The following is a 9,942-nucleotide window of genomic DNA, read 5'->3' on the forward strand; positions in this document are numbered from 1 at the left end:
CAACAGACGACGCGATCGTCTGTTGCCGGGCAGGTTGCAAAAACATTCGGCTCATGTTTCCAAAAAGACGAAATAACATAATACAGATAACGGATCGCTAGATAACACTTGTTTTTACTTTATATTTGTATTGTATTTAATTGTTTAATCGAATAGCAACAGACGACGCGATCGTCTGTTGCCGGGAAACGGGCGATCGTGTCAAATGACGTAGGAAGGTTCTTGTACATTCCCACGTCATTTGACGCGATCGCCTCGATTAAACAATTAAATACAATACAAATATAAAGTAAAAACAAGTGTTATCTAGCGATCCGTTATCTGTATTATGTTATTTCGTCTTTTGGAAACATGAGCCGAATGTTGTCGGCAGGTTGTCAAGATGTAAACAACTGATGACGTAGGCCGGTACAATTTTCGCCCCCGGTACAATTTTAACGTGACAGCCCAAATGAATATATTTACACATTTCACAAAATGACACACAACTTTATGCACATGAAAAAAGTTAGTTGACCAGAACAACCAGTACGTGAGGAATAGGATATGTACACAACCTATGCATATTTAAAATGAAAACAAAGGCACAATATATTGGCTCACATCTCTACCATAGGCATTTTGTAAGGCAAAGGGCTTATACATTTCAAGACTGTCTGCTTTTATAACATCTTTGTCATCACTTTCAAATACTTGGTAGGCATGAAAATGTTCACTGAATTGATCAACCACAAGTTTTGTCACTAGGAAGTACATAACACTTTCAACTAAAAGGATCTTTTGTATTCTGCAAAACACTGGCATTTCATGTTCAATCCCTCTGCAAACAACTAGTCCTGTCCTGTACTCTGTCCCACTGATTCTAACCCAATTAGTCGAGAAGATGTCTTTTGGTACAGCATGAAGGGCTCGGGCAAACCTTTCACTATCCTCATCAAAATGAAATGGTTTCAAAGGTCCATACTCCATATGGTTTAAAGGTGATGTCTCCCAATGATATCCTATAGACATTTGATGTTTTTTGGCAAGAGATTTGGTGATGTTCTTGAAGTTTTTAAGAGTGTTCTTGAATACTTTGTGTTTTGCTTCAAATCTCATGCTCCACATATGAAGTAGAGGCCCTATTTTTCTTATGCAAGCTGGGTAGTGTATCATGAAATGATGTTTTGGGATCAGGTTTCTGTGCGGATACAGCTGTTTGAACAACTCATGATGTTCCATTATTAGATGTTTTAAAAGTACAGTCATGCCTAGTGTAACAGAAGGAGAAAATATGATGTTGATAATCTGCAGTAAAATCAACAGCAAAAGCCAGTTTTTGTTTCCTTCTGGCACAATGTCACCAAAAAGTAAAGGGATGTTCCTCACAAGACAAAGAGTCTGAATGGAATTGAGGCCGATGTTATTGCCAATACTGTCTAAATTAATCCTTGTAGGACGGTTTTTTCGCTCCAAGTACCCATAGTCAAAAGCATAAATTCTAGATAACAGATCAGGCTTTGACAGAACATTTTCTGAGAGATATTCCAAAAGTAACTTTATCTCATACTGAGCCACCCCTTCTAGGATGTCGTGCATTATGTCGAAAGAAAAATTGTGGCTAACATGAAAGAACTGTAGGCCATTAAGAGATGAATTCCTTTTTAAACCAAACACTGATAACTTCTGTGGGTCTGATTGCAACTCATTGCAGTGCATTTCAAAAAGCTCTTTTCCACGCAAGATTATCTTTGGGTGGTCCTCACTGTAAACATTCTGGGCATCACCTTTTTCAATCAAACATAAACGACAGTAATAACGTCCATTAAAAGACTCTGTAAACCCTAAAATTGCATGCATTCCCAAGTTGTCCCCAGTTATCTGACATATAGTGCCATGGACTTTTTCAGTGGAGAAGGGCAAGTCAAGACCGTGACTTTCCAGTGTTTTAATGTCATTTATCAGAGGCTGAAGAATAGGATCAAAGCCATATTTTTTTACATCTTCAGTGTGAAACAGTGCGACCAAATGGATGTTCATCACAGCAGAGTTAAACTTTGGTGGCAGATTTCTAAGGACAAAATAGAGAGCACCCATTTTGTGAATACCGCGTTTTGAACCCAGTGGGTTAGCAGTTTCAAAGTCATCATAGTACATCTGAATTTGTAAAGAAGTCGGATGTTTAGAGAACAACAATGCATGCGTCTTAAAATAACTACCATCACAAAAGTCTTCAAATATGTCAGTTTTGGATACAAAAGTTTCCCCAAGCAATTTACAAATATCCGAATTGCGGCACATGAATTGGATAGTTTTCAAAATTGGAACGTAAACAAAAGTGTCTTTTACTTGAACTTGATCATAAGTACCGGTTTGTTTATTTCGCCTTGTATCGAATCGATGTCCTAACATTATTTCTACAGGCTCAACAACACCCCATTTTTCGTTGAAATATCTTGTTCTTTTAGTTTCAGTATTAAAGCTTACAAATGGATTTTCAAAAGTATCAAGACCTTCTAATGTAGATCGGATAGGATTGTCTTTAGGCACAGCAGATAGTATTTCTTGCTTAACTTGGGAGTGCAGTCCAGTAGCAAGTTCTTCCAAATCACTAACAATTGTTGAAACAAGACTATTTGCCATACCACTTTCTTGAAGTTTAGCTACAATTGAGGCACTGATATTTTTAGTATGTTCTTTGTTAAGACCAGATACATTGTCCTCAAAACAACCAGCCTCTAAGCTCTGTGGGACACCTGTTTCACCAACTTCTGAAGTACTTTGGACACTGTGATGGATAGCTTGAAAGGACTCCGGGTTTGCTGCAACACCACTTTGACAAAAATTCTCCTCATGAACTCTCATTAAATGTTTTTTGAAACCGGAATATGACAAAAACTGACGCCTACAACGATCTTGTGCACAAACCAACTTAAACCTCCTGCTAGGATAGAAACTGTGATCAATTCTTAAATGGGTTACCAAGGACTGGACAGCCTGGTGTACAGCTTCACATATGAAACACTTATACATTTTAATACGTTTTTAATTTTATACGTTTTAATCCTAGTTCAGGAGTTTTGCCCGCAACTCACGGATTCTTGGAGACTCATCTGTTGTTGTGACATCGATGTTGTAGACTGTTGTCTGCACAAATGTGTAGAGCTGGACCAGGGACTCCTCGTATGACAGGTTGAACACGTAGTGTGATTTGAACAGTTCATCAAAAGCACCTAAGGAGCTGGTGGCTTGGCAGGGGATGAGCTGTTTGTCAACGACAATATAGAAGTTGTCAATCTTGTTCTGGGTGCGACCAGCAGCAAGGATGTACGGTTGTTGACCCTTTCTCCCACGCAGGTGTTCATCAATGCTGCAGCACGACTGAAAAACAGAATAAGTTGAACACCTTAATGTTAGTGCTCCCCCTTTTACGATGTTATTCAATAGTTTGCTTTTCAATATCGTGTTTGACAAATATCACTAATTTTTTTCCATTTCTTTTTTCTATTTCATGAATTAATTCTGAAAAATCCATCTAAAGCGCGTTAATGGCAAGGAAGGCCTTGTATATTAAATCATAAAGTCCATGAAGTAATGGCAGGGGGGTGTAGGGATGGAGGAGGTCAGAGAGGTAACGGGGGGCCAGAGCATGCAGGGACTTGTAGGTGAGTAGGAGGATTTTAAACTTGATCCGGGACTTAACAGGTAACCAGTGGAGTTGCATCAGGATGGGGGTGATGTGTATTAAATGTCATTTATCAAATGCAAAAGTCTGCTTTGTATATGGGCCTTTGGCCTACCTGCTCGCTAAGCGATACGCATCAGCCTTTGAAAAACTCATATTGGTCAACTACATTAGTTCTCTCTTTTGTTGCTGGGGAAAGAACAGATGAGACATCCATACCTTGTGAAAGTGAACCATTTTTTCCACTGCATCACTGGCACTGATTTTGCTCCTCTTCCGTCCAGCTGTGGGTGGCAAGAGATGAAGGAGCAGCAGCAGAGAAGCCATGTCACTGTCCCAGCCTATCAGGGGGGAGATACAACACAAAACAAGTCATCAGTATCTACTTGGAAGGCACAAAGTAAAGAGCACTAGCTATTTGGAATGAAAACCAACACTGCACACTTACTAGTGTCATCATTCTCCGTAGGTTTCTCAGCAGCATTCAGAAGTCGGCACAGCTCTTTTGACTGAGTCAGTTGTTTGGCCTCTTTGATAACCTTGTACTTGAATGCCGTGTAGGCCTGTCGCGATAAGCAATAAATCAATTAATCAATTAATCGCGCGATAAATTAAAATGAGCGATAATTTTTTGCTGGCCGCGATAATTTCCATAGGATATATATTTTTTTTTATATCATTGCTTTATTGGCCTAATCTGAGAAGAAATCTATGCCATAAATATAAATATTATAGGCCTTTATTACACGGGTCTTCTCAATAAACGCTCCGTTCACTTGCATGATAGTAGTCCGGTAACTTGTCAACCCCAGAGTCTTTGGTAGCTTAGCGACGTCTTTGGCGGACTATTTCTCTGCTGATCAACAGTACGAATGCTGCTAACGAATAAATTGTAAAAAGACACACCATGTGTAGTTATTTTTTCGTTTTGGCAAGTAGCCGTGTAATAAGCGGGATAATGTATAGAATGTCGCCGGCCCTTCAGGGCTTATTTTCCCGATAATGACCGGCGTTCTATACATTATATATATTTATAGATATATTCAGCAGAGTAGGCCTAAGTAACAAATGTCGGGTTGAAATCGGGCTCGGGCTCATAATCACAGAGCACAAGGAGTAAACCCCCTCAGTCACTTGTTGCATGGTCTGTGGGAGGCGCGAGCCCTGGCGTTACACGCGCAGTGAGAGCCCCGTGAGAAGGACATGGACGGAGAAGGAGTGCAATCTTGTTTACATCCTTTTTATTTAGTGTTTCAATTTTATTTATTGTTTTTGGTTGTGTTTGGTTTTTATTCAAGAGAAATTTTTGTTAAAATAGATTTTATTTATTGTTTTTGGTTGTTTTGTTAATTTATTCTGGATATTTTAAATGTTTTCCAGACTTCCAGTTCCAGTGTTCTCTAAAAATAAATGTTTATTGTTCTTCGAAAGGGTGTACGTGCATTATTATGCCATTATGTTCTTGGAGAATGCGTTTGACGCTGACGCCAGCTGCTAACAGCCGGAAAAAAAAAAAAAAAAAAATTATTAGTTGAAAAACGGCAATATTATCGCTTATCGCAATAATTTCTGTGGCAATTAATCGCCCAGCAAAATTTGTTATCGTGACAGGCCTAATGCCGTGTCCCACTTTTCAAGCATCTTGGATGCTGTTTCACCACCAAACAGCAGCAGGAAGTCTTGATTCAGCTGTTGATCATACACCAATGTAAATACATTACGCTAATGGTCAGAGTATAATTAACTATTGGAACCCAACCAAATTAAAGACAAGAGTTTAAAGACTGGATTTTAAATAAAATTCACAACTCACTAGTCCTTTGACATCTATAAAACGTGGAAATGTTTTGAAGACGTCGGCAGATCTCTGTGCATCACGCACTAGGTCTTGGCGATGTTGTAAGGTCAACTTCATCTTCTCAAACACACCTGCTTCATCAGGAGAGTGAACAAGAAAAGAAATAGCCTCCCTGCAAGCATCTCCATCAAGCTGCTGCTGCTCTGTGGCAGCTGGTCTTTGGCGCTTTGGTCCTTGTAGTTGAGGCACTGTGGCTGCCTGTGGACTGCCCGTCGCCAGGTTCTTCCTGGACATGGTCCTCAGGCGCCATGATAAAAATCCTGTGTTTTTCACCCCATCATAGAAGTGCTCCTGTGAAGATGATTCAAACACTATTACAAAGGCCTATCACTACTTGATCTTAAGTTATTTTTCGTCTTCATGGCTATCTTCATGGTCGAGTCAAACTTTGTAGCAAACTTTGCTCAGTGGTACTATGTCGTGCATCTTTTAGATCAGTATAAATTAACAGTGCATTCAATCATGTAAGCTAAACCCAAAAGCTCTTGTCTGTAAAACTTTATTAGAAAGTAACCTTTTTTTTTTTTTTTTTAAACTTACATATCCCTTTGGAGAAAAAGGATCCTTCAGCGAGGGAAAGAGTGTAATGATTCCCAGGGCATACTTCTCTTTTTGCTGACGTGGAACAATCCTCCTTTAGAGAAAAACTATTCAACATCAAAATCCAAATGCTCCACTAATGACTATAGCAACACAACTGTTATTTCAAAATTCATTACATTCCTTCTTAATAAACCATTTCTAAACAGAAAAGTTTGTTAAAATGTATTTAAGAACCACGTACCCATGCATTTCAGTCATATGGCTAGTCAGAATGTTAACAAGGTGTCTCCGGGTGCTGTGCGTCAACGTATTTTCTGACTTGTACTCTTCCAGGACATCCTCACCTCCAGGTTTCCTTAGCAAGGCATTTTCTACCATCTTTTCACATAAGAGAAATAGATCAGTGTACATTTCAGTCTTCTGTGATAAAATAATTTGAACAATAACCTGCCAAAATGTGCCTGTTCCGATTTACTTTCCTCGCTAAATGAACAATTCTAATTCATGCACCTTTCTAAATGTCAAAATACTGATTGGTGATAATCTCAAATGAAATGACACTGTATATGTTTGCAAGTGACAACTATTGCTCAAGTACCTCTTTCGCTGCCTCTGACCCTGAGGCCTCTGTGGTACTTCTGTTCATGACTTCAAAGTTGGATACATTTCTGTCTATGGGAATCCCCCGTTCTCTTCGACTGGAGAGGTCATTATCACTCGAAGAAGGTGACATGGTATCCGTGAGGGAAGATGGTGATGAATGATCTAAAGGAGAGAAAACTTTAAAAACAAGGAAATCTGCTATTGTGGGGATGACAGTCAGAAGTAGAAATTATTTTTGATATGGTTATGATTTCAAATAAAACCATTGACTGTCATTTTTGACTCAGAAAACTGACCCAGTGTAACATGCTTAGAACAATAACAAAATTAGCAAATGGATGCCGATCCATAGTTTGCTAAAATGTGTTAATTTCTTGACCTATTTTGTCTCTCCATTACAATCTGTGCCGCAGTAAAAACGTACCGGGAATGCTGTTATATAATGTCAGGCAAAAGTCAGGATTGGCCTCTATCATTTCATGAAGCTTGTCTTCATCCACTGTTGGCAATACGTTTGTTGACGTAACAAACTGACCTTGTATGAGACAGACATGGGATAATCAAAACCCAACCCACATTTTCAAATTTGGATGCTGATCTGCATTTTGCTTAAATATTTTCAGTCAGACTGTCAGACATACAGCAGTCTATCTTTACCATTTTGTTCAGCAAAAACAGCAGATAGGCCTACCTTCAACTGAAAAGCTGTCACATACTGTCAGGCATAAGTCAGGATTGGACTCTATCAGTTCAAGAAGGATGTCTTCATCCACTGCTGTGTCGGTTTCATCAAAGATTTGAAGGTCAGTCGCATCAGGAAGACCAAACTTGCTTTTGACTATGGGAAAGATTAGCATCACATCAGATAATTCCTGAAGCAGGTTTTCAACTGCAAATATTTTGATGACTGATCAAGCAATTTATATCGGACACTAATTTTAAATTGTTAATATATTCAAGTTATGCCAAATCTACACCACATTCTAAACCTTGACTGTACCTGTGAGCAAAATAAGGGGATTTGAAAACAGTTGTTAAAGTAGGCACTATTAGCCATATTTAATGGTTCCCTCTATTTCAAATGTCAAAAAAATAAGGCTTGCACCAAGAAGCATATTGTCATCTGCAGGCTAAAACTGATAATGCAATTAACTGTCATAAGGGTTAATGATCCATGTCCAACAAACTATTCATACCAACAACACAGAAAAATACAGCCTTGCCTTGCCTTGCCTAATAGTTGGTTTTTTGTAAAGGCGGCAATATATTGTTACACAAGATGGTTACTCACCTTCATTGATGAATTCCAAATAGGTGAAGCCTGACTGCAATCTGATGTACTTCTTGGTACCCTGGTATTTCACCTTCAGCAACATGATGCCTTATCTAAAAAAAACAAAAAACAGTGGAGATAATGTTAAAGTTTTAATTATTCCTTTGCCAGGAGTTATAAACAGAAATTGCAAGTCATGTGGCCATTAGCTAAAAAATACACTACATGCATATTTTAGTTATCTAACTTAGCACTAAGTTTCCTTTCATTTCAGAGATCGCAACAAAAAGGTTCTGGCCTGGGCATCAAGCGTGGTTGGTTGGTCTGTATGCGAGTTAATGAAACGTTTGAGATTATTGTAAAATAGGCGCGATACATGCCTGCTAACCGAGATCCTATCATACTAATCTTCCTTGCTCTGAATGGGACGATATCGTTTTCAAATATAAATAAAAAATACATACGTTGTGCAAAGGAATAATGCACGCATAATAATGCAATAATAATGCAAATGAATAATGCACGGAACAAACGTATCACTTCAATGCAGTTTAATAGAGGATAGACAGCTGACAAATGTCCATTTAGCAGACGCTTTTAACCAAAGCGACTTGCAATAAGTACATTTGTCATAAGAAGTGAAACGATATATCGCTGTCAGTGACAGTGATAATGGCAGCTGTGTTTTCTGTTTTGTGTTCAATAGTTATTGAGTGCAACATCCATAGTGATTTTGATACAAAGTGATGATAAGCGGGAGTATTTATAGAAAATATTTGCGATCTAGAACGTTCGTATTTAAGCTTATACCACGGTCTGCGGGAATACTCGATTCTGATTGATGCAGCTACTGCTATGGTCCGTCCTAATTACTGGAGGAGTGAACAACGTTTCCGTTGCATGAGAACCCAACGGGCGTGTAATGGTGGTTCCGGGTATTAGTCGGACCCTCAGGCGTAACCAGGGAAACAAATGTATGTTTTGTGGAAAACTTTATATTCAGATTGTAAAACGCATGAAAATATAAATTAATGGTCTTAATTTGGTCACCGTTGGTAAGTGACCGTGGTATAAGCGGGATAATGCCCTTCGCGGAGGACGGTTCACGCCTCCGTCGGACGGTTCACGCCTCCACGTCGTCCATTAATTCCTGATATTGGACACCTCGTCGGGCATTATCCCTTACGTGAATCATTTTCATTTGCTCTCCATACCACCATCTAACCAACCAATCGCGTGTAGTCATGCTTTAAACAAAAATACGTTTTTGAAATCGTCACATACACAAACTAATCGACAAGACGAGGGATAAATGACAAGGGATATATCTCTTGTCTTTTATCCCTCTATTCCCCACTATTCACGGAGCCTGAGGTGAATCATTTTTAAAATAAATAGTCTAGATCGATAGTCAAGTCTTTATTAATACCAAACGACACAAATCGTCGGGCATTCATTTAGGTGATTCGGCTCACACAGGACTGTAGCCTACAAGACCACACAGAACAAGGGATACAAGTCTGACTGGACATAGAAAGTACATTACATTAAAACCACACACGTTGATAGACGGATAGATAGACAGATAGCCCTAGATAGATAGATAAATATGTTCCATTATTTGCCTTGCGGAGCCAGCCAGTCCTGTGCGCCAATGCTAATTAGCCATGTGCGCCAATGCTAATTAGCCATGTGCGCCAATGCTAATTAGCCATGTGCGCCAACGTCAATTTGTTTGACGAATGAGTGCAGATCATGATTTGCAGATGCAGATCAGTGAAACACATTTTAACTAGCCTACTACAACACGCAAATATACTAAACCACTCATTTAAAAATCGGCCAAGCCAGAACATGCATATTTAATCGATCTAACTTTGCAGTTACTTACCCGACAGAAACTTTTCAAGCACCCTCCAGAACCCACCACGTGTTGCACTTCTGTTGAAAATACATTAGCATAGATAATTTACCCAGCCTGGCTAGCTAAATTGCTACAGC

General features: G+C 39.1%; 1 protein-coding gene across 1 annotated transcript; it reads right to left on the reverse strand.

The window, feature by feature from the left end:
• Nucleotides 1–3,045: 3,045 nt before the first annotated feature.
• LOC129116845 (uncharacterized) lies at nt 3,046–8,044 on the reverse strand. Its single transcript, XM_054627539.1, has 8 exons — nt 7,960–8,044; nt 6,664–6,830; nt 6,307–6,443; nt 6,063–6,156; nt 5,285–5,353; nt 4,107–4,227; nt 3,884–3,948; nt 3,046–3,360 (listed from the first exon to the last, which is right to left on the reverse strand). Exons 1-8 carry the CDS (start codon nt 8,042–8,044, stop codon nt 3,046–3,048), a joined length of 1,053 nt encoding a protein of 350 aa, XP_054483514.1.
• Between the last annotated feature and the right edge of the window lie 1,898 nt (nt 8,045–9,942).

The sequence above is a fragment of the Anoplopoma fimbria genome, unplaced genomic scaffold (assembly GCF_027596085.1).
Source record: "Anoplopoma fimbria isolate UVic2021 breed Golden Eagle Sablefish unplaced genomic scaffold, Afim_UVic_2022 Un_contig_9152_pilon_pilon, whole genome shotgun sequence".
NCBI classification, from domain to species: domain Eukaryota; kingdom Metazoa; phylum Chordata; class Actinopteri; order Perciformes; family Anoplopomatidae; genus Anoplopoma; species Anoplopoma fimbria.